The sequence below is a fragment of the Malaclemys terrapin genome, chromosome 13 (assembly GCF_027887155.1).
Source record: "Malaclemys terrapin pileata isolate rMalTer1 chromosome 13, rMalTer1.hap1, whole genome shotgun sequence".
NCBI classification, from domain to species: Eukaryota; Metazoa; Chordata; order Testudines; family Emydidae; genus Malaclemys; species Malaclemys terrapin.
This window is the reverse complement of record NC_071517.1, coordinates 38193037-38217880: the sequence shown is the minus strand read 5'-3', so window position 1 is coordinate 38217880 and position 24844 is coordinate 38193037. Positions and strand designations below refer to the sequence as shown.

At 50.5% G+C, this 24844-nt stretch overlaps 1 protein-coding gene across 2 annotated transcripts in view; it reads left to right on the top strand.

Moving 5' to 3' along the window:
* Window positions 1-18061: 18061 nt before the first annotated feature.
* The window catches only part of LOC128847228 (zinc finger protein RFP-like), a 28842-nt gene continuing 22059 nt past the window's right edge, over window positions 18062-24844 (top strand). Inside the window, exons 1-3 of one of the 2 annotated variants that reach the window (XM_054046597.1) lie at window positions 18062-18232; window positions 20292-20716; window positions 22854-22949. In XM_054046597.1, coding sequence (XP_053902572.1) covers window positions 18190-18232; window positions 20292-20716; window positions 22854-22949 — 564 coding nt within the window. In that variant the 5' untranslated portion in view covers window positions 18062-18189. Of the gene's footprint in view, window positions 18233-19199; window positions 19331-20291; window positions 20717-22853; window positions 22950-24844 lie in introns of those variants that run through there. The other variant, XM_054046596.1, reaches the window with a different exon arrangement.

Below are 24844 nucleotides of genomic sequence, written 5' to 3'. Positions count from 1 at the left end.
TTGGACTTTGTCCCAAGGGTATTAGATCTGTACGGCTCTGCCCTGAAACGTTAGACAGACCCACGAGCAAATCCCTTGAAGGAGCTTGAAGAAAAGCCGCTGGGTAACTTTAAGCGAAAGCTCTAAAAGCAAAGCTTGGAGAAAGAGTAAATAAAATCAAAGAATCAAGCGATGCTTTCCCGGGCAAGAAAAAAGCAACAACATCCTCGCTGTGAAAGAAATCCATTAGCAACTTCCAGCTGCCAAGGAACAGAAGGAAACTGGCAATAAAATAGCCAACTCACATCATCAACTAAACAATATTACGGGGTGGCACTTAGCCGCACCATTGTGTTGCAGCAGCATTTCTTTCCCAAACCAAATTACCCCTTTTCCTTTAAATTCACATTCACACTCTGATTGGCTAGAAACCTGATACGCCACCTGAGGGTATAGGGTAGGGTCGGGGTACAAAGCTGGAGTCATTTGGTCAAGGGATTCATGAGATACAGCTGTGAGCTAGGTATGAAATACGAGCACAATCCTGTTCATGGCTGGTTGAGGGAGACTCCCAGCACACCCTGTAGCCTACAGGCTGGAAGGCAGAAGAATTCAATCTTCTCAGCAGTTTGTATTGGCTGAGGCATCGCACCCTTGGGGAGGTACCCGTCATCAATACCCCCTTTTTGCAGATGTGAGAAGAGGATGCAGAAGGTGAACTCCAGACAAAGCGGAAGATAATTCGTAGATTCCAAGGCCAGAAGGGCCACTGTGATCTTCTAGTCTCATGTGTCACACAGGTCACTGAACTTACCCCAAATAATTCCTAGAGCATCATTTTGATTTATTTTTTCCAAATCTTGATTTAAAACTTGTCAGTGACCCCTTGGCAAATTGCTCTACTGCAGGGGTCTCAAACACGCGGCCCGCAGGCTGTATGCGTTAGAAATGTACACCTTAATGCCAGGTCTCTGTCTAATACAGCAGACCCACACCTCAATCACTGAACCACTCGGCCTTTGGAAATGAACCTACCAGCTCAACTAGCCGCACAGGCCAGGGGTTCAGGCTTGGTGCCTGACCCAGCTGCACAACACTGAAACAAAGGTGCAGTTGATTCAGGCTTGAAGCATGGCCTAGACACCCAGCCCTGGGACTGGCTTGACAGCTGAGACCAGGCAAGTTCAGTGCATGGAACAAGCACAGCCCTGAGACTGGGGGCAGAGGAGGTAGCTGAGAAGAGGTCGGCTCCGTGCATGTCCCAGGCACACAGCACTGCGAGCGGGCTGGGAGAGCTGACAGCCGGCCGACTTGGGGCATGGCAGACACACAGTGCTGAGAACGTGCAGAGTTGGGGCATGACACACACGTAGCACTGACTGGGGCGGGGGCAGCTGCAAATAGTCATGCCTAGTGCATGGCAGATATACGCGGTGCCAAGACGGGTGGAAGTAGGCACACTCTGTGCATGGCGCAGACACACAGTGCTGACAACAGAAGCAAGTGATACTGGGGTGTCTGATGAGAATGGGCAGGCTCGGGGCATGACACAGACTCTGTACCTCAGTTTCCCCATCTGTAAGCTAGCTGGGCTCTTCCAAGGCAGGGCCAACCTCCTTTGACTTGCGTGGAGGTCAAGAAATAAGTTTGTCTTGTGCGGGGCTCCAGCGGGGGTTCCACATTCACAATCGCCCCCTGTTGGGAAGTGAGGGGAGGGCGCTGTGGGGTACATCAGAAAGGAGGACACTTAAGGGTTGTGCTTGGCAAGATGAATTTTGGATGATCTTGATGTGGCCTTGATTCAGAGGAGCGAGGAAGGGAAATTACATCATGTTGCAACACTGTATCCCACCATCCAGAGTCATCCTTATAACCAGCCGCATCCCCAGCGGAGATCCAGTCACTGCTCTTTTCCCACCATGGTTACATTTCCTGTTCTGGGCCCAGGGGGCTGCTTGTCCCAGGCCCCCTCAGTCTGTCCCAAGATGCCCCCTCCTGCAGCTGGGATAAACAAGGGGGCTGGGAGACTCTCTGTAGCCCCTTACCCTGTACAATGCAGGAGTCCCAGTACCAGATCTCCTCACACACACTGTCCTGGGCCATTGGTCCTCTGCCCTGAGCTGGGATGAATCTCTCTCTAAAGGGGAGAGAGGAGCTCTGTCTGCATGATCCATTGAGTCCATGGCCTTTCTGCTGAGCCTCACACAGAGGGGTGTGATCAGTGGAGACTTTGCTGGTTACTTTGGTGTGTAATGGAGTCATCTACACCCCAGGAACCAGGCTGAACCCTGGTCTACACTACGGGGTTAGGTTGAATTTAGGCACGTTAGGTCAATTTAAAAATGACTGTATCCACACAACCAACCCCGTTCCGTCGACCTAAAGGGCTCTTAAAATCTACTTCTGTACTCCTCCCAACGAGGGGAGTAGCGCTAAATTTGACCTTGCTGGGTCAAATTTGGGGTAGTGTGGACGCAAATCGATGGAATTTGCCTCTGGGAGCTATCCCAAAGTGCTCCATTGTGACCACTCTGGACAGCACTTTGAACTCCGATGCACTAGCCAGGTACACAGGAAAAGCCCCGGGAACTTTTGAATTTCATTTCCTGTTTGATCAGCGTGGCAAACTCAGCAGCACAGGTGACCATGCAGTCCCCCCAGAATCGTAGAGCTCCCCCTATCATCACCATCCTTGAGGTTATCGCAGATTAGAAGGCGAAAAAAACGCACTCGCGATGACATGTTTTCCAAGCTCATGCAGTCCTCCTGCACTGATAGGGCACAGCTTAATGCAGGGGGTTATTTTCTGTGGCCCGTGAGCTCCTCGCGGCCCCCCACCCTCCCCTGCCTGCCTGCCCTGCCCCTGCGCCAGGAAGCAGCTGGAACATGGGGAAGGGGGGGCACATTGGTGTGTGTGTTGATGTTGCTTCAGGCACCGCCTCCAGCAGCTCCCATTGGCCGCAGTTCCCCATTCCTGACCAATGGGAGATGCTGGGGGCGGTGCCTGAAGCAACAGCAATACACACATCCTGGAGCGGCGTGGGGGTGGGGCAGGGCAGGGCAGACAGGCAGGCAGGGAGCCTGCCCTGCCCCAGTGCGCGCCGGGCCAGAGCCTGTCCCCGAACCCCTGCCCTGAGCCCCCTGCTGCACCCCATACCCCTCCTGAACCCCAACCCCCTGCCCTGAGCCGCCTGCCGCACCTCACACCCCTCCTGCACCCCAACCCCCTTCCCTGAGCTGCCTGCCGCACCCTGCACCCCGACCCCCTGCCCTGAACCCCCTGCCGCACCCCGCACCCTCCTGCACCCAAACCCATGGCCCTGAGCCCCCTGCCGCACCCCTCACCCCTCCTGCACCCCACACCCCAACTCCCTGCCCTGAGCCCCTGCCACACCCCACACCCATCCTGCACCCCCTGGGGGCAGGGAGGGGGCAGAGTTGGGGTGGGGATTTCAGGGAGGGGGTTGGAATGGGGGCAGGGAAGGGGTGGGAAGAGGCAGGGCAGGGGTGGGGCCTCATGGAAGGGGTGAAGTGGGGGCGGGGCCGAGGGCGGCAGGGGGGAGGCGTCAGTAATGCGGCCCTCAGGCCAATGTACTGGTCCTCATGTGGTAATTTGAGTTTGAGACCTCTGGCTTAATGCATGGAGGCATTCAGGGCGATTTTATAGAAGTCGATTTTTAGAAACTGATTTTATACAGTCGATTGCGTATGTCCACACTAAGCGCATTAAGTCGGTGGAGTGTTGTTAGGATATAAATATTCGGGCCTATCTGTAAAGGCCTATACTTTAAGAATTTACATGTATTCTTATCACTTAGCTAGTTATAGAGGTATAAAAGAGAGAATCAAAATCACTGTCTGCTGGTGTAAGGGCCTTCTCTTACCCTGACAGTCTGAGGCCCTGTTCTTAGGCTAAGGCCTTCGGCTAAGCAGCAGAGGCAGACATAAACTGGGAAGCGAAGGGTCACATCCTCACATTCCAAACCAGTCACATGGAAATCAGGTGCTATTGGGCTGTTAGGAATACAATCCTGTCCTGATATTCCTATCACCTCCAGAGAAAGGGAAGAGCCTAGAAGATGTAAAAGGAAACTTAGTTGCATAGCATCCTGTCTGGCAAGAACTCACTTATCAATAGCTGGGATGTGAAATCCTTGTTTCTGTATTGTTTTATATGTTTATTTGCATGGTCTCTGTCTGGTTCTGTAATGGTTTCTGTCTGCTGTATAATTAATTTTGTTGGGTGTAAACCAATTAAGGGGGTGGGATATAATTGGTTAAATAACCATGCTACAATATGTTAGGATTGGTTAGTTAAATTTCAGTAAAATGATTGGTTAAGGTATAGCTAAGCAGAACTCAAGTTTTACTATATAGTCTGCAGCAGGGTAGTCAAAGCCAGGAGAATAAAATATTTGAATTGATTTTTGGGTAACAAAAGAGCAGATAAAAGATCTGGTAAAGAGAGAGAAGGACAGTGCCCCTAGCTCTGTGTGGTCGAGCTGTCACTTTACTGTGGGTGCATGGAGATTTTATAAGCACAAAAGAAACAATTACACCTTGTGTAGAAATTGAATTGTGGAGAGGATGTGCATTTTCCCCAGAACATGTGCAGTGTATATTGTAGCAGAGGTGAAAGAAATGCAAACCTACCAATATAGGTTGTGTTGTCTTTTTCAGATTGCTGTGTGTTTGAAAGCAGGAGTTAGAAGTAAAAGGCAATCAAGAGTCTGGGAAAGTTAATTGTGACCCTTTTTATGTAAGAATCTTTAAGCTTTGGATAGCTTTGGATCCAGAGGGGAGTGTAGAAATATCCTATACTCTATGATTCTGGGGGGACTGCATGGTCACCTGTACTGCTGAGTGCTGCTGAGTTCACCACGCTGACCAAATAGGAAATGAAATTCAAAATTTCCCGGGGCTTTTCCTGTGTACCTGGCTAGTGCATCAGAGTTTAAAGTGCTGTCCAGAGCGGTCACAATGGAGCACAATGGAGCACTCTGGGGTAGCTCCCAGAGGCCAGTATCTTCGATTTGTGTCTGCACTACCCCAAATTCGACTCAGCAAGGTCGATTATAGCACTACTCCCCTTGTCAGGGAGGAGTACAGAAGTTGATTTTAAGAGCCCTTTAGGTTGATGGAACGGGGTTGGTTGTGTGGACACAATCATGCACGGCACACAGCAGCTGGGCCTTTCACTTGTAGAATCATCAGCCTGTGGAACTCTCTGTCACTGGATGCCACCATGGCCAGAAAATCAGATTCTCTGCGGGATCGGCCATTTCTGTGGATCACACAAATACCCTGACTAGAAAAGTTCACGCTGATGATGGGCAGGAATATTGACCCTTCTGCTACAGGGCCTCACCCCATCTCTGAAATTCTGAGAGGGCTCTGCCTTCCCCCTCCCCCCACACTCCCCATTCACCCCTCCCTTACCCCAGACGAGCGCAGGCTCTGACAGGCTGCTGTCCTCTACCCGGCAGGCAGGGCCGGCTTTAGGCCGATTTGCCCGATTCCCCAGAATCAGGCCCCGCACATTCACCCCAGCGGCTGTCGTCTTCGGGGGGCCCGCTCCCCTGGCCAGAGCGCTGGCCGGAGCGCGGTAAGCCCCGCGGCTCCACTCTCCCGGCTGGAGCTCCAGCCGGAGTGTGGCAAGCCCCGAGGCCCCGCGACACCGGCTGGACCGCGGCAAGCCCCGAGGCCCTGCTCTCCTGGCTGGAGCTCCAGCCAGAGCACGGCCAGCTCCGCAGCCCCGCTTTCCCAGCTGGAGCTCCGGCTGGACCACGGCAGCACTGCGGCCCCGCTCTCCCGGCAGGACCGCGGGAGCCCCGCAGCCCTGCAACCCCGGCCGGACCGCCAGCCGGAGTGTGGCAAGCCCCACGGCCCCCCCACCCCCAGCCAGCGATCCGAAGTGCCGCCCCAGGAATCGGGTCCCGCACTTGCTAAAGCTGGCCCTGCTGGCAGGCGCAGCAGAGAGATCTCAAGGGACGACTGCGTATGGTAGGTGCCGTCAGCGTTGGGCAGGATCCCGCTGGAATCTTTCTCTGCCAGGATGTCTTTTCCATCCCGCATCCAGGAGATGTGGATGGGACGTGCGAAGAACCCCTGGCGTGGCAGGAGAGGTTGATGGAGCCGTCGGGGATGTCTCTTCAGGAAACAAAGACCTTGGGGGGCACTGGGAGGAGACACAGGACATTAGCCACATGCCAGGGGCTGGGACCATGTAACAGAACAGGTAAAGGCCCCGCAGAGTGTCTGATAGACTTTAAGGTCAGAAGAGACCATTGTGGTCATCTAGTCTGACCTCCTGCACATCGCAGGCCACAGAACCTCCCCCACCCGCTCCTGCAACAGACCCCAACCTCTGGCTGAGCTATTGGAGTCCTCAAATCATGAGTTAAAGATTTCAAGTAACAGAGAATTCACCATTGACACTAGCTTAAACCAGCAGTGACTCGTGCCCCATACTGCAGAGGAAAGCGAAACCCCCCCAGGGTCTCTGCCGGTCTGACCTGGTGGGGAATTCCTTCCTGACCCCAAATCTGGTGATCAATTAGACCCTGAGCATGTGGGCGAGACCCACCAGCCAGACACCTGGGAAAGAATTCTCTGTAGTAACTCAGGGCACCCAGCCAGCCAGTTAGCTATAAAGTCCCTCTTGGTGGCTGCTTGCTTTTCCTGTAAAGGGTTAAAAAGTCCTCCAGGTAAACACCTGACCAAAAGAGCCAATGGGAAGGCTAAAACTTTTTAAAATGGGAAAAAAGCTTTCCCTTTGTCTCTTTGTTGTTCTCTGGGCTGAAGGGACAGGGGCAGCTGGAATGCTGTGTAAATTTTGAACCAGGTATGAAAATTTATCTTCCACACCTAGAAGAATTCACTGGGACAGGGAATGTTTAGATAGATGTGATTAGGGTTATTTCTTTTATTTTCTGTAAGGCTTGTGGACTCCTCTGTGCAGACCCTAATGCTTTTGTTTGCTTGTAACCTTTAAGCTGAACCCCCCTCCCAAGAAAGCTATTTGGGGTGCTTAATTTTTGGAATTGCTTTTTTAAAATCTAGCAAAAGCCTAAGTTTCAGATGTATTTTCTTTGTTTTTGTTTTAGATAAATTTTACCTTTTTTAAGAACCTGATTGGTTTTGTGTCTTAAAAGGTCTGTGCATCTGCTTTTCAATTAGCTGGTGGCAACAGCTGGGTTTCCCTTTTTTTTCTTGGCTTCCCTGAGCGAGGGGTGGAAAAGCCAACAGGGCCTCAGGGAAAACTTTCCAATTGAGTTTTTCCAGGATTTGCAAGAGGCAGTTTTTCACTTGGGTGGTGGCAGTGTTTACCAAGCCAAGGTCAGAGAGAAGCTGTAACCTTGGGAGTTTAATACAAGCCTGGAGTGCTAAATATTAATTTTTAAAATCCTGGTGGGCCCCCACCTTCTGCACTCGAAGTGCCAGAGTGAGGAATCAGCCTTGACACTAGCTATCAGGTCTTTTTTTAAAAAAATGCAACCAAAAATGCAAAACAAACAATTAAAAAAGACAAGAACATGCAAGCACCTAATTTATGTTTCTATTCTGTATAGGTCCAGTAAATAATAGAGACAACTGTACATTATTTTTATTATTGAGTCTTCAAAAAAAAAAAAAAAAAGGTAAATAAATTACCAGGATATGGGCATGGATATGTGCATATGTAATTGTTTTTCCTAAAGTTAATTAAGTATTTTAGGGAAAATTGTCAGAGTGGCCACCAGCAAGAGTTGGTGGCCGTGCTCTGAGAGAACTGCACTAGAGAGAACCACTGCACTTAGGGTGACCAGACAGCAAGTGTGAAAAATCAGGAAGGGGGGTGAGGGGTAATAGGGTAATAAGAAAAAAACCCAAATATCAGAACTATCCCTATAAAATCGGGACATTTGGTCACCCTATCTGCCCTAGAGGGCTTACAGTGGCGTGGCTGCATCAGTAACCATAACCTAAGAGTGCTTCTAATATCTTGATCTGTTTCTGGCCTAGTAAAATGAGGCCCTGCCCTTAACTCAGTGGCACTGGTCTGTTTCGATGGCTGAATCTGACCAATTCCAACATTGCAGGAGATTGTCTGGGCGCCCATCAGGAGAAGGTGGATGATTTTGGTGACAATTGGAAAACGATGAGGGGGAAATAGGGGACAATCCTGAATGGGCAAAGCACCTGTCCCTGACCCAGAGCAACAGGAGCTTTGCTGCTGACATCCAGGTGCCCGACGGGGAGCTGCAGTCAGTGCCCACATGGGGGAGCCAGCTGGGAGAGGGGATCCCTGGGAAGGGGGCAGACATGAAGGGGTTTAAATAGAGGCCAGGGACAGGTTCATCTGGACCTACAAGTAACTGGAAGAGCACAGTGGCCAGGGCCAGCTCCAGGCACTAGCGTAGCAAGCAGGTGCCTGAGGCGGCCAATGAAGAGGGGGGCGGCACATCCGGCCATTTGGGGGTGGGGCCATCACTCCCTCTCGGAGCGAAGGACCTGCTACTGAATTGCCGCCATAGAATGAAGCGGCGGTAGAGCTGCCACCGATCTCGGCTTTTTTTTCTGCTTGGGGCGGCAAAAATGTTAGAGCCGGCCCTGCCAGTGGCACAACTCTGACAGCTCCATGACCCGAGCTAGGGGAGCAGAGCTGGTAGCTCCAGCCCAGGGCTGGTAGCCAGTGAATGTGGTGTGGAGACAAGAGACCAGCTCTGCCCAACTGCTCCCTGTGCCAAGCTATTACCAGAGCGTCCCTGACTCCCCATCACCCCTGGATTCTCTGGAACAACCCCATCTCCCTAGAAACCTCCCTTCTCCCCCTGCCCCGGGATTTGCCCGTCTCCTTTCTGTCCCCATTGATCCTGTGGTTTCTATGTAGGATGCCTACATAACGCTGGGAGAAGCTGCCTGTGCCCAGGGGAGGTGGGGCCCCCAGGAGGCAGGGTCTGGGGCAGGGGGCTGCAGCGCGATGGGATGCGGCTCTGGAAGCATCACTGGGGTCAGTCCCAGCAGCAGGAAGTGACTTGCAGCTGCTGCGGTGACTCTGGGACTCAGGCTCCTGGCGAGATCCCTGAGCCCCAGCGGCTGGTGCTGGGAGCCTGGAGCCCCGGCTGCAGCCGGGAGAGGGGAATCTCCAGCAGGGCCCTTCCCGCTGCTCCCCAGGAGCCTCTCCCAGGGCAGAGCCCCCAGCCTGGCCAGGGCCCCTTCCCAGCCTGGTCCCTGCCCCAGGCGGGTCCCGCTCAGAGGGAAGGTAAGAGAGACCCACCCCTCCATCACACCCGGGTTGCAGTGGGAGGTTTGGCCCCAGGCTGCTCCCAGCGGAGCTGGCTGCGATTCCCGCCCTGGGCCCGGGAAAGCTGCCGCCAGCTCCCGGTGTGTGCGGGCCAGGGGGAGCCAGCCTGGGCTGTGCTGGGGGCTGGGACAGTGACATGGGGCTGAGAGGGTGGGAGCTGGTTTAGTGTGAGAAATTGTGATCTGTAGGAATTTGCTACCTGTAGCAGTCATTCATATGTAAGGGATTGTAAAAAAAAACCAAAACCTATTGTAACAAACTGCTCTCTGATGTAATTTGCTACCAGTAGCAGCGAATTGATGCCAGTAGCAGTTACTGACACCTATGATTGTTTTTATTTGCTGACTTGTCCTACTTTGCTACACTGATACTTCTGTCCAAGGGTCCTGTGGGTTGGATTCATTGTAGTGGGAAGTGGGACACGTGGAGGATAATTTAAACTCTTAATTTCCTTAGGGTTCACCTTCAATAGACTTCTGGTCTGGAACAACCCCAGGGGTTGTTCCAGATCACTGGTGCAATCTCTGCCCATTACAGTTCATCAGCTCAGCAGGCCGGCACAGGCAGCAAAGCACTTGTCCTATTGACTTGACTGAGAAAGGTTCTGATCAAAGGGAACGTAGATTCCAGACAGCTCCTGGAGCAATATCTCATTGGAGATGAAAGGGCTTGTTCAGAAAGAGATTTTGAAGTCTGTAGGGTAAGGATGAGCCAGATGGGTTTGTCTCCATGCAGGTATATTTGAGTCTCTGGGGGCTGGGTAGAAAGGAGAGAGAAATATTTTGGATTTCCTATTTCCCTTACTGAGGACCATCTATGCTTCCCTGTAATTTCTCCTGGCAGAAGCAGTTCCTATCTATTTATTACGGGGTCAAAATATGGCTGCCATCACACAGAGGCATTGGTGGTGGTGGAGGTGAGAAGAGGGCCAAAAAGTCCTTTCCCTCCCCCAAACGCTCCCATGCATGTGGAAGCCATGAACTCCCCAGAGGAGCTGTGTATGCTGTTACACCTATTCTGTACTGGTGAGGGCAAACTTCACTCCCCAGTGCACCTGGTGGAGAGGATCAGTTTCTCAGGCCTGGTCTACACTATGAGTTTAATTCGAATTTAGCAGCGTTAAACCGAATTAACCCTGCATCCGTCCACACAACGAAGCCATTTATTTCGAAATAAAGGGCTCTTAAAATCAATTTCTGTACTCCTCCCCGACATTTCGAATTAGGTTAGTGTGGCTGCAATTCGATGGTATTGACCTCCGGGAGCTATCCCACAGTGCACCATTGTGACCGCTGTGGACAGCAATCTGAACTCGTATGCACTGGCCAGGGAGACAGGAAAAGCCCCGTGAACTTTTGAATTTTATTTCCTGTTTGCCCAGCGTGGAGAGCACAGGTGACCATGCAGGCCGATAATTGAAAAAGAGCACCAGCATGGACCGTACGGGAGGTACTGGATCTGATCGCTATATGGGGAGAGGATTCAGTGCTAGCAGAACTAAGTTCAAAAAGAAGAAATGCAAAAACTTTTGAAAAATTCTCCAAGGGCATGATGGAGAGAGGCCACGATAGGGACTCATATCAGTGCCGCGTGAAAGTTAAGGAGCTCAGACAAGCCTATCAAAAAACAAAAGAGGCAAACGGTCACTCCGGGTCAGAGCCGCAGACATGCCGCTTCTACGCTGAGCTGCATGCAATTCTAGGGGGGGCCGCCACCACTACCCCACCTCTGACCGTGGATTCCGAGGCGGGGGTAATCTCAGCTATGCCTCAGGATTCTGCGGACCACGCCTAATCTTCCTCCTGCCAGGAAGCAGCAGCTGGATGCGTGCCGCATGTGCGTGGGGCAGGCCGGGGGGTGCGTCCCGCCGGGAAGTGTTAGCCAAATGGGCTCGTTTCCCTCTGGAGCTGCCCAATTACCCCAAGGAGGCATGGGAGTCTAGAAGACGGCTTTAAGTTTTTATTGACCAGTCAGCTGAGTGGGTGCTCCCCTCGGCTAATGCCAGAGAGAGAGCCCCTTACAAGTACAGAGCAGCTTTTTTATACCGAGCAACAAACAACTTAGCATGCATACCTTATACGTGTATGCGGAAGGAACATTTCAAAGGGCATTGTATGCAGATTGAGAGAGGGGCAAGGGAATGGATACATAACAGGATGTGGTTTAACATTTGCTTGAACTTATCACCTCTTTCCTTAGCACCCCCTTCTCTCCCCCCTGCACTCCACTCTGAGGCATATGTTAGACTGAAATAGCAGTGCCTGTCTGTCTCACCTAGGCTGGTGGTTTGGCCGCCTTGTGTTATCACATAATCTTGCTGCACAGAGGGCTGCAGCGGGTGTTTTGCAGATACAGCCGTTGCTCCTGATATGACAGCTGGGCTTATAAGCAAATAGTTGACCTGTTGCTCTAACAGAAGGAGCCGTAGCCGCGAGCGGGAGGGAGAGGCGCGGGGCTCCCCGGCAGCAGCAGGGATTCGGCCCGCGCCACCCACCTGGCCCCTGCCCGCTCCGCGCTGCCCCCGACCGGACCCACCGCTCTACCCCTGGAGGGCAAACGCCCATGGGAACGGGACAGTCACCAGATGTCCATGCAGCTGAAGAAGTGGGTTTTTTACCCACGAAAGCTTATGCCCAAATAAATCTGTTAGTTTTTAAGGTGCCACCAGACTCCTTGTTGTTTTTGTGGATACAGACTAACACGGCTACCCCCTGATACTTTGTGTTCACACTGTCAGCTGCTTGTGCAATAGCGTGTTCACACTTGCGGTACTTACATTGGCATTCAGAATGGTGCATTCCAGGCACCTATCCCACAGAACATCTCCCCCTCTTCTGCCACTAAGTGTTTGGTCCCAATCCTCCCATGATGCATTGCTTCGCATCCCAGCAATCCCTGCGCTTACATCCACATTTTGCGCCATCTTTCAACGGTTTGTGTACTGTGCGCTCTGGCTTTTCGGTCCGCAGGAATGGATCCTGCACTGTTGACCAATATACTGCTTGCTCTCACTAACACGTCACGAGTGGCAGTGGAGTTATTCCTTAAACTACAAAGGCAAGAGGAGTGCGACATTGATCTTGCCATGCACACTAGCTATGACATGAGATTGCTTGTGGCATTCACGGTGGTGCTGACCACTGTGGAATGCCACTTTTGGGCTCGGGAAACAAGCACTGAGTGGTAGGATCACATCATCACCTCTGGGATGACGAGTGGTGGCTGCAGAACTTTCAGATGAGGAAAGCTACATTCATGAGACTGGATGGTGAGCTCGCCCCAGCTCTGCGGTGCAAGGACATGACAATGAGAGCTGCCTTGCCATTGGAGAAGTGTGTGGCGATTGCACTGTGGAAGCTGGCTGCTCCAGACTGCTACCGATTGGTTGCTAACCAGTTTGGAGTGGGAAAGTCAACCGTTGGACTCGTGTTGATGGAAGTGTGCAGGGTCATTAATCACATTCTGCTGCGAAGGACCATGACTCTGGGCAACGTGCCTGAGATTGTGGATGACTTTGCACAAATGGGCTTCCCTAACTGCGGAGGGGCGATAGATGTCACGCATATTCCAATTCTGGCACCAGACCACCTAGCCACTGAGAACATTAATCGGAAGGGGTATTTCTCCATGGTCCTCCAGACGCTTGTGGATCACAGTGGTCATTTCACGGACATTAACACAGGCTGGTCCGGAAAGGTGCATGACGCATCTTTCGGAACACTGGCTTGTTCCAGAAGCTGCAAGCCGAGACATTCTTCCTGGACCAGAAGATCACTGTGGGGAAAGTCGAAATCTCCATTGTGTTCCTGGGAGACCCTGCCTACCCCTTTATGCCGTGGCATACAGAGCCATACACAGGAAACCTTGACAGCAGCAAGGAGCGGTTCAACAACAGGCTGGGCAAGTGCAGAATGACTGTTGAGTGTGCTCTTGGCCATTTAAAGACCCGCTGGTGCTGCCTATATGGGAGGCTAGACCTGGCCGATGACAATATCCCTATGCTTATAGCCACGTGCTGTACACTTCATAATATTTGTGAAGGGAAGGGTGAAAGCTGCACTCAGGGCTGGACCATTGAGGCTCAGTGCCTGGCAGCTGAATTTGAACATCCAGACACCAGGGCTATTAGAGGGGCACAGCGTGGGGTCCTAAGGATCAGGGATGACTTGAGGCAGCAATTTGAAGCTGAAAGCTATGCTCAGGAGTTCAATGCTTGTAATGCTAGTAGGTGATTTGGATTGGTGTGGACGATGCATTGGGATGGTTTAATAAAATTGCCTGTTGCTTTGCAGGGCTCTGTTTGCTTTCAGTTAACAGAATAAAGATTACTTTCAAACCAAAACAATTCTTTTATTAAACAACAGCAACCGGAGGAGAGAGACAACCAAAAACCTCATCAACACTGTAGGGGATGGGGAAAGTGAGGGTCCCAGGAGGAGGTGGGGTCCCGGGACAGTTAAAGATTTGTGTATGTTCAGGAATCATATGCAGCCTTGTCTGGTGGAGTAGAGTGCAGCAGGTACTGTACTTTGGCAGAGCGAAACTGCAGAGGAACGGGTGTTGAGTGCAGTGGGTACTGGGTGTCCTCAGCGTGGACTGTGACGGGGCAGGTACAGAATGCATGGGTAGTGACTGGAGCCAGGATATTGATATGAGTGTGGTGGTGGTGTCGGGGGGGGGGGGGGGGGGGGACAGGACTCGCTGTCCCTCCACTCCTTCAATTCTTGTTTTTTGTCCTTGGAGTGCTGCATAACTTCATGAAGAAAGTCCTCTCTAGTTTTTTGTGGCGGCTTTCTAATCCTGCACAGCCGTTCAGCCAGCGATCACAAAGAGGGAGTCTGGGCTCCCAAGGTCAGATCTGTGAAGTCAAAATGCACCATTTTACAAAAGTACTATTGTTTGCAACACAGAGATCACTGAAACAGTGTTTTAAAACACAACCTCTATTCACATACCTGTCACTAACTGGCTGACCCCAGGCAAGTACAGAAACAAGCCAGCCTTCTCCAGCCCTCTTTCCCCCAACAGCTTGCTTCAGCGATTCCCAAAATCAAAGCCACTTACCAGGGGTCTCATCTCCTGTTTCCACTTTGCCGAACTCTGACTGCTGTGACTGTCTGTCCACCTCCAGGGTGGAGAATAGCTCCTGGCTGCATCCATCTGTGAACACTGAATTGTCCTCTGCCTCTGGGTCCCCTTCCACATCCCCGTCCACGATTTCCTCCTCCTGGCTCGGTCCACTCTCAACTGTGACCTGAGCTGCCAAAGTGTCCATGGTGGTCTCTGCAGTGGAGGTGGGGTCACCACCGAGTATCACGTCCAGCTCTTTGTAGAACCAGCAGCTCATGGGCGTAGCCAGGTTCTAACATCAGGGGGAGCAAACACATTAAAAAAAGGCGCCACCCGACATATCAAATTACTAATTACATACTTTTAAATTCATTATACATATTTATTTTGTACTTAAAATAAAAACACGAGAATGATATTGTTTTACAAGTACGTGAGCCCACTTAACAAGTTTTATTGTCCTTGAGTCTGGCTTCCATCCCCTCTCCAACTGTTCAGCTGTCTGGAGGTGCTGCCTTCCATACCTTCCTCATTCACACCTCATTCATTCAACAGGGCAATGGATTAAGGGGTGAGGGGAAATCTTAGTCTATTCTTAGCAAAGAAACATTTTTCTTCTATCTTATTCTATCCTTAGGGGCTGTAACATTATACCAAGGGCAATGCAAAGTTTCTAAATGAGGCTTTGCAGTTTTCATATACCAAGGATCATCAGTACAAGGTTTCTACACATACAAAGTTTCGTGAAAACAGAGGTCACATGTGGGTAGACCCACTACAAGGTTATATGAAGAGGCACAATGTAAAGTCATATGCAAATGATCAGAGATTTATCTACAGAAGCCCATCATTGGGGAATCATGGGGGGGCTGGCTGGCTCTGCTGCTCTCCTGTTCTACAGGAACAAAGGTGACTCTAGGTACCAGAGCTGTCAATCCATAACCTCTCTCCAGTGCGCCATTCAGTCCAAATAAATTAATAATACAAAACTTTAAAAAAAACCTCCCAAGTTCCATTTACTGCAGCAAAATGTCTTCAAAGGATCAGACAAAGGTATTACCAGTGACATGCGCAGAATATCACCTACAAACCCATTCGGGAAGGCAGTGAGCAATTCCAAGTGGCTGAAGGCTTAGTGCAGAGAGGCGCCTGAGGGCTCAAATTAGGTGTCTGGGTTTTATTGCTGGAGCCTACATTGTGCATAAAAGAACCTGTGGCGAGGGGTGCTGGGGAGCACCCCGCCAACCCAGATATGCAGGGGGACTGCATGATATGTGAGAGGGATTCAGTGGGGACCAGGCCATCTTCTGTGCCGGCATGGGGGAGGGGGCTGATCCTGGATGTATTTTTAGTGAAGTTGGGGGGTGGGGAAATCAGATTCACTCATCTATGGGTGTAACCATTAGGTAGGCTGTGGGAGTGCGGTGCTCCCTAGTGGCTGGTTCCACTCACTCACAGCCAATGAGGTTGTTCCCTTGGCTCAAGGGGGTTGGTACTTGTGGGGCTACAGGTCCAGGGTACAATCTCTGGGGCGGGGGGTATTGTAAATGTAGCATTTAAAGCAGCCAATCCTGCTGCTGCTAGAGAAAACTCAGCTGCCATCTTGGAAAGCGTGGGGTGCAGACATGAGCTCTGGAGCATTTCCCATTCTTTAGGGGGCATCTGCAGCTTAGGGGATGGGCTTCTAGATAAGGCAACAGAATGGGTCTTGGGAGATGTAGGTTCAGTTCCTGCCTCTGCCACAGACTCCCTGGGGGACCTTGGATGAGTCACTTAATCTCACTGGGCCATAAAATGGGGATAATACTCCATCCTCTGTCTCTTTGAAGTGAGGGGACTGTCTCTTACTAGCACAATGGGCCCTCATCTAGCTGGAGCCTCCAGGAGCTACCTTCCTAATACCAGAAGGGTTTTTTCAGACCGTATAGGCCCCCTTCCATAAAGGTGACCTGACTGAGTGGAACAAGAAGGGATCAAACCCAATACATATGTGGGAGGTGGCATGGGTCTAGTGCAGAGGTTCCCAAACTTATTTGGCCTACCGCCCCCTTTTCAGAAAAAAAATTACTCAGCACCCCTCTGGAAATCTACCTTCTTTAAGTGAACAAACAGAAAGATGCAGTGACAAATTTGTGTTCTTTTATGTATCTATATTTCTACCTACGTCCTACAATATAGTAAAGAAAGATGTGTTATTAGAATATCGCCCACGACATCAGGTATACAGTGGTTTTTGCGTAAGATGGCAAAAGACAACCAAACTAAAATACTAATGAAACTAATAAACTGGGTTTTGTTCTTTGCTCAGCATTAGATATATGTATTTGATATTAAACTGTCAAATATCAAACTAAATTTATCAAGAAATAATTAATTAAAAATAATCAATATGCAATTAAAAATCAGTTAATAGTTTTAATTTAGTTTGCCCTTATTTAAATAATTGTTCCTTATTAACACACGCCTTATTTACCAATTAACACAGATGATTCGATAGATATAAATAAATGTTAATAGTTAACAGTTTTTTTACGATTTCATTCCCGTTTTCGTTAATATTGTAATAAAAAATATGACAAATATATTGACTGAACACTTCAAATAGTACTGTACCGCCACAAGCCTGCTATGATTTTATTATTAGTAAGCACTAGAGACACAGAAACGTACGGTAGATATGTAAGAAAATGTATAAAAATACTCACGTGTAAATTGCTGTTTTATTGAAACAACAATAATACAATTTGCTTTGTATGTGATCCGTAATCCGTAAAGATCGAAGGTATCAAATATGAATAAAAAATTTTAAATACTTATTGCACTATTGTTAACTGCTTTTTACACAATTCAGAAACAATCTAAATTAGATTTCATACATGTCGCCTATTTATAGTATTGTATTGTAAACAAGTCATTACACGCACATATTCCTGCCGATGCCTGCTGGACTTCCCGACAATGCGCGACATGCTCGCCTGCCAACACTTGCTTGTTAAGAGCTGTTGGCGGACTTGACACCTGAATGGTTATAATTTGTGAATTTATTTGGAAAATAAAGTTATCACTACAACTTTAACTCTATGTTACACCACAGATGAAACATGTACGAACGGTTTTTCAAAATTTTCTTATATTCTTTCTTTATGCTTCCACCGCCCCCTTATTTTTATTCAACGCCCCCCGATTGCACCCGAGGCGACTACTGCCCCCCTGGATCGTTCCAGCGCCCCCCAGGGGGCGGTATCGCCCACTTTGGGAACCTCTGGTCTAGTGGATGGGGCACTGGACTTGGGAATCAGGAGAACTGGGCCCTGATCTGAGCTCTGCCACTGACCCATTAAATGGCCTTGGGCAAGTCACTTCCCCTATCTGTGCCTCTGTTTCCCCTCCCAACCTGGGCCTGTCTTGTCCACGTAGGTTGCAGGCTCAGTCTCTTTCCACGTGACTATACTGGGCTCCAGATCTTTGTTACGGTCTCTGACTACTTCTATAACACACATCCTGCAATGGCAGAACGCTTCTGAACTGTTCTAGTCCAGACCCAAGACAGCAGCATCTCCCCTCACCTGGGCCAAAGAGGGCCATGTTTCCGGAGGACCTAGTTTGCTGTGTCACCAAGGGCTCAGGGACGCAAGCGGGGACCAGGCACCTCCCACAAACTCTGCAGCTTCAGCGTGCCCAATAAATATCTCTCTCCTCAACTCTGTCTGCCCTCCCCCACACACACCCATTAGTGTTGCTGAAACAAACCCGAGGGGTCATCGTTCCCCCTCCTTCAGCCCCCACTCCAAATGCCACGGAAAACTTGACACTCAAGTGCATGGAGGGGGTGTCAGAAGCTTGTCCAGAAGAAAATGACACCACTCAAAAATTATTTGGCAGCACCTGTATTCAGTGGTGAGCTGGAGCCGGTTCGCGTGAACTGGTTGTTAAATTTAGAACTGGTTTAGAACTGGTTGTTAAAGGGGTGGGCAATTGGGAGAGGGAGGTTTTTCTGTCGTTACAGGCCGTGCGGCATTCATACACGCTGCCCGGAGCAGCATGGTAAGGAGGCCGGGCCGGGGCTGGGAGGAGGGGTTGGATAATGGACAGGGAGCAGTTGGAGGGGACGGAGGTTTTAGGGGGGCGGTCAGGGGATGGGGAACGGGGGGTTGGGTAGAGGGTGCGGTCCTGGGGGGGTCTCGGGAGGGGGTGGTCAGGGGACAAGGAGCAGGGGGGGGTTGATGGGTTTGCGGGTTCTGAGGGGGGACAGGGGGCTTGTACTCACCGGGCGGTTCCCTACCAGGTCTTTGGTGGCGGGTCCTTCACTCGCTCTGGGTCTTCAGCGGCTCTTCAGGGCCTGCCACCGACATGCCACCTAAGACCTGGAGCAAGTCAAGGACCCGCCACCGAAAAACAACCCTGCCCTGCCCCGACTCCGCCCCCTCCATGCCCCTATTGGACCCCTTCCCAAATCCCTGCCCCCTGCCCCGCCCCAACTCTGCCCCCTCACTGACCCTATTGGACCCCTTCCCAAATCCCTGCCCCCTGCCTCGCCCCAACTCCACCCCCTCCCTGCCCCTATTGGACCCCTTCTCAAATCCCTGCCCCCTGCCCCTATTGGACCCCTCCCCAAGTCCCTGCCCTGGCCCCGCCTCTTCCCCAGCACGCCATGTTCCCCCTCCTCCCAGGCTTGCCGTGAATCAGTTTCGCAGGGCAAGCGCTGGGAGCCAGGGAAGGGGAGAAGCAGAACGCGGCTCTCAGGGGAGGAGGAAGAGTCGGAACAGAGGCGGATTGGAAGTGAGCTGGGCGGGGGCTCGGGGCGGGGACCGGGGAGCTGGGCTTTCCCCATGGGCGCTCCCTGCAGCCCCGGAGCACTCAGAGTCGTCGGTGGTAAGGCGCCACCTTTGGTGAATATGCTCAGTGGGAGAGCGGCTGCTCCCCCTGCTCCCCCCCCGCTATGTTCCTGCTCGTGGGTGCAGCACCAGAGAGGCGGTTTGCCTCCCACACCTTGTGGTAGGTGTTCCACAGCTCCTTCACTTTGACCCTGCACTGCAGTGTGTCCCGGTCATGGCCCCTTTCTGTCATGCACCGTGAAATCTGTCCGTAGGTATCATAATTCCTATGGCTGGAGCGCAGCTGGGACTGGACAGTCTCCTTTCCCCAAATGCTGATGAGGTCCAGCAGCTCGGCATTGCTCCAAGCAGGGGAGTGCCTGGTGCATGGAGTAGCGTGGTCACCTGGAAAGAGGCGCTGAGACCATTCTATGCATCGCCGTGCAAACAGGAAGGGGACTTTCAAAATTCCCAAGGAATTTGAAGTGGGGGGGCTGACGGTTGGTCACCTGAGGACAGGGCAGTAGTGTTCAAACTGATGACCAGAGAGGCAAGAACAGGCATTGTGGGACACCTCCCGGAGGCCAATTGCAGCACTGTAATCGACCAGGGTGTCTACACTGGCACCGCAGTGCTGTTGCCCCGGTGCAGAAAGCTCTACGCCTCTCGTTGGGGTGGTTTTTATACAGCGCTACAACTGTGCAGTTTCCAGGCACAAAGTGGCTTGGCAGCGTGTACAGCTCAGGAGTTTCACCGCAGAAAGCTGCTTTACTGTGCAGAAACTTGCCAGTGTAGACAGAGCCTCAGTGCTCACTTTAACAAGGCCAGTTTCTTGCTCTAATGGCTCTCACGCCTAAACATCACTCCTTAGACACACAGTTCTGCAAGCTCATCAGGACAGGGGGATGGATGCTGATGTCCATCTGAAGCCCCAGTAAGCACAGGGGGCTGATTGCAGGACTGGAGCCCTAGTGGGGTACATTTTTCATGAAAGCCTCCAGGGCAGTAATGTTGGAAGTTGGCTCTTTCCAATTCAGCAAACAGAGTGAGTCAGTTCCAGGAAGGGAAACACCCCCTTGCTGCTGCAGGCGGGACATAGTGTGAACTCAGGAAATCGAAATTTACCCTGTTACTCTGCCCAGAGAGAGCCATGGCTGCAGTGAACCCTGTGGAAAGTCTCCAGGAGGAAGCTACATGTCCCGTCTGTCTGGAGTATTTCACAGAACCTGTCACTCTGGAGTGTGGGCACAATTTCTGCCGAGCCTGCATCAGCCAGTGCTGGGAGGGATCTGATACGGCCATCTCCTGCCCTCAGTGCAGAGAAACTGTGCAACAGAGAAACCTCAGGCCGAACAGGCAGCTGGCAAATGTCCTAGAAATTGCCAAGCGGCTGAGTTTACAGGCAGCAAAAGGAGCAGGAGGGGACGGGGTGTGTGAGAGACACCAGGAGGCTCTGAAACTGTTCTGTGAAGATGATCAAACTCCCATCTGTGTGATCTGCAGAGAGTCCCAGGCTCACAGAACTCACACGGTGGTTCCCATAGAGGAGGCTGCCCAGGAGTACAAGGTAGGGAATTGCTGTCAAGTTTAATGGGTAATAACTTTGGATTTTAATTACAGGCTGATTTCACTGAAAGTTGCCTGTCACAGGTGTAATGCATCATTCAGCTCTGTAAAGCCTTCATTGTAGGGGTGATGTTATAAGAAGTAAATGATCAGCTAGCGTGGCAAGAAAGGCAAAAAATGAAGTCTTTAAAATATCTGATGTGGGAAGCTTTTCTCTAAGATTCTCAATCCTTTTCAAAACTACTTTCCACTGTTAATTGAAGCTGTTAATTGATCAGTAAGGTTTAAATCTTAAGAACTGCAGGCCAGTCTATGTGGGTGTGTTACCTTCAGCGTGGAAAAGGGAAGGTACAAGCTGTTGTTACAGATTTGTTTAATAGAAATTATTATTATCTTTATTTGCATCCCAGTAGCCCTAATAGACCACAAATGAGATCTGCGCCCTGCACAAAACACAGGGAGGGACAATCCCTGCCCTGAGCAGTTTACAGTCTAAATAAGCAAGACAAACAAAGGGTGATAAGGGAAACTGAGGCACGAGGAGGGGCAGTGAGTTGCCCACGGTCACCCAGCATGTCAGTGACTCAGCTTGACATAGAACCCAGCTCTTTGCTGTCCCAGTCCAGGGCCCAAACCACTAGGCCATGCTGCCACCTTAGTATCAGCCCCTGTGAAGAAGTTTGTCCTTTAGGAGGGAAAGATTCCTCGATAAAGGTCCCAGGCCCAGCAGGGAGATGAGGTTTCTCACTGGGATGCTGAATTCCTGTGTTGCTCCATCAGGGGTTAAAATCCGATGCCAGCCTGCACTGGAGGAGATCACTGGGCTAAACACTGGGTGGACCCCAAACATCTTGAGTCCACCCACAAAAGGTCTCCAGACAGCGCAGGGCTGGGCCAAATACCAGGGGGATTAGCCTGGATTGTAGCAAATAACTTCTGGGCAGTGCTGACCTGTGTCAATCTGAACTTCACTAGTGTGTATGTGGGCAAGGACCAGCCAAAGTGGTTCCATTAGCCCCACCTGCAGCCTTTGGAAATCTCCCAGAATCCACTGCTTCTGGGATCTTTACCAGGGAATGGGACAGGGAGGTACCTACCCAGAGGGCATTGCCACTGAAAAGGTTTAGGACAGCACTAGGGCAATCCCCAAATGTTCTTTATACAAATCTGCATTTCTAATAGGGTGGCCACAGATACATCCCCAGAATATGGGACATCCCCACACCTGCCTGCATGGGCCCACCCCACCTTTGTCATTCTGCATGGAGGTATCCCCCCCCCACGTCCTGCTGGGCACTGTGCAGGGGGCACTGGGGTGCCTAAATGTTAAAAGTGGTGGTACCCCTACTTCCCACAGGGGTTAGGAGCTCCGAGCCACTGCAGGCAGGGTACTCCGCAGCTTCCAGACACCACAGACAGCAGGGGACCCTGGAGCTCCAAGTCCCTGCAGGCAGGGGAAAGGGAGCTCGGACCTGAGACCCCTGCAACTTCTGCTCAGCCACTGGGGGCAATGTGGGGACCACGCCAGGGGAACGCACATGTAAATCCAGCTCTCTTGTTTTCACCGGACAAAGCCATGTCCAGTGCTGAGTCCCTACCAGACAGGGATAGTGTGCCACAAAACTGGGATTGCACAGCTTCAAACCAGACCAATGGCCTCCCGACGTCTCATGGGGTTTGACCTGGTGCTTAGACCAGCTCTGTCCAACCAGTGCAGTCCCCAGGGCTTCAGGGCCGAAATCCCAGCCAATATATTTAAACCCTGATGGCATCTGGAATTTGTATCACTTTGATTCATTAAGACTTCTTGAACATAGGTTTATTGATTCATCCCCAAGTGACTCCAGAGTCCTGTTATGCGCTACACTACTAATCAATTCACAAATACCAAAAAGCTTGGTTACAAATGAGATCTCTCCCTAATTACCAAAAAAAAAAAAGTTGAACCTGAATTGCTAACAAGTCTGAATATGACACACTCCCAGTCTCCATTAATAAGGTTTCATCTCCTTGGTGGTCCTGATGTCACAAAGTGATTAGAACCAACCAATCTGGGGGGTTGGATGGAAAAAACACCCAGCTCCACACCCTTCTCAACCCTCCAAGTAAAACCTCCCAAATCATTTCTGTTTCTTCAGGAAAAAATCCAGGCCCATTTGAAGGCTCTGCGGGAAGAGAGAGAAAAGCTGCTGGGATTTAAAGTGACTGGAGAGGGGAAAAGCCAGGAGTATCTGGTAGGTGTTGTAGGAGCAGCAGTAATTTGTATGCTCTGTATAACCTGTATGCTCAAAAGGTCTGTTACACTTCCCCCCACCCCTTGTCTCCTCTCCCTCTTTGAATACCTGTGAAGTGGCTTTCCCCCTCCCCCACCCTCCTGAAATGCTTGTGGGATGAATGGGCTACTTAAACAGCTGGAAGATTAGAAGAGCTCCCAAGTAGACAAGGTGTCTGGCACTCTGATTAGGCAGCGCTCACACACCCAATGCATGGACGCTGCATGGACACTGCCCGAGGTGGAGTGTGTCAGAGAGTAACAGAGTTCTCACTCTTTTGTTTGGGTACAGCAAATCAGATTCTTTATTCTCTTTAACAGCTGTGTAAAGGAAGAGAGTGCACTAGGACACAGGGTCTCCCCCTCCTAGGCAGGTCTCTCAACAGGTAAACAATTACAGCAAGCATTTATACCTTTTGATACAGACAATGAAAAGCAACGGCAGCATTTTGTTTATACATAGGTCATTCTGATATCTTGTTTTTCTCAAAAATGTAGACTCTCGGTCTGCATTCCATGTTGTTTACACATTATATCTACACAAGGTCAAAACAACTTCTCACACAGTTCTTTCCCACTCGCCTCACACATTCCTCGCTTCTACAAATCTCGCGTTATTAGGGTTACAGTTAGCCTGACTCTTGTTAACAAACTGTCATGCATTGCAATCCCCTTCCTGTCACTTCTTTCTCTGCTTCCACAACGCCCCCCCCTCTTTTGTACTACTAGTACACCAAACATTCTCAAATCTCTATTTGCATTAAGTCTTAGAATTCAGATTCTACTTCAGATGCTTCAACCTTAGGGGTTTTGATTGGATGTAATGACAATACATGATGAGCATGGACATGAAAGGTATTACTATTATTACGTCCTTTACAACAACAACAACATAATCCTAAACTAACTAACAACAATACAAGCAATAACATTCCCATAGCAATAATATGATGGGGTTGTTGTACTGTTTTAGTCATAAAACACAATACATCATACTTAGTACATAAGGTAGACACTCTATAAGCTGTCTGAAAGGCATACTTTTCAACTTGATATATATTTTGAAGCATATGAATTTGCCCTTGTATTTCAGAGATTCTTTGAACCTCTGGTAACACTGAAAGCAAATTTTGAAATCGATCAGGTACTAAACTGGTCCACTTAAAGGGTATCTGGAACCTAAGGACTACTTGCAAAATTCTATCTGCAGGCCAGTAAACAATATGATTGCCTGCAGTGGTAATAAGATTAAAATGTATATCTTGCAATGTGGTGGCATTAACATACTGTGGCAGAGCTCTGACCTCATCCCCATGGGGTCCTGCACTTCCAGATGGTATATGCTAGCCTCAGTGGCTCTCTGTGACCCTCCACGTAGCCCTTCTCTCTCTAGTGCCAGGTTACAGTCTACTGAGCCATAAGCCAGCAAGGAGGTTGGTGAGAGAACTCCCACAGTCTCTGTTGTCCCTAGGACTTGTTTTAGAACCGTTTAGCCTCCTGTCCTGACAGGGGCCTGACTTCCCCTCCCAGGAAGTGTTCCTGTAGTGGTGGGTTGGGGGGAACCCGGGCCCACCCTCTACTCCGGGTTCCGGCCCAGGGACCCTAATGGTAGCAGCTGTTGGCATCCAACCTTTCACTGCCAGAGTTGCTACATTTTCCTGGGCCACTTCCCCACAGCTCTCCTGCTTCTCCCTTACGGCTCCCTTATCAATAACTGGAGGGTGTCTTCATTAACCAGTCCTTCAGCCACACTTCCTCTCCTCTGGCTCTCCTCTGCCTGACTGGAGTGAGCCCTTTTTATAGTATCAGCGGGGCCTTAATTAGAGTCAGTTTATCACATTAGCTTAATGGCCTCAC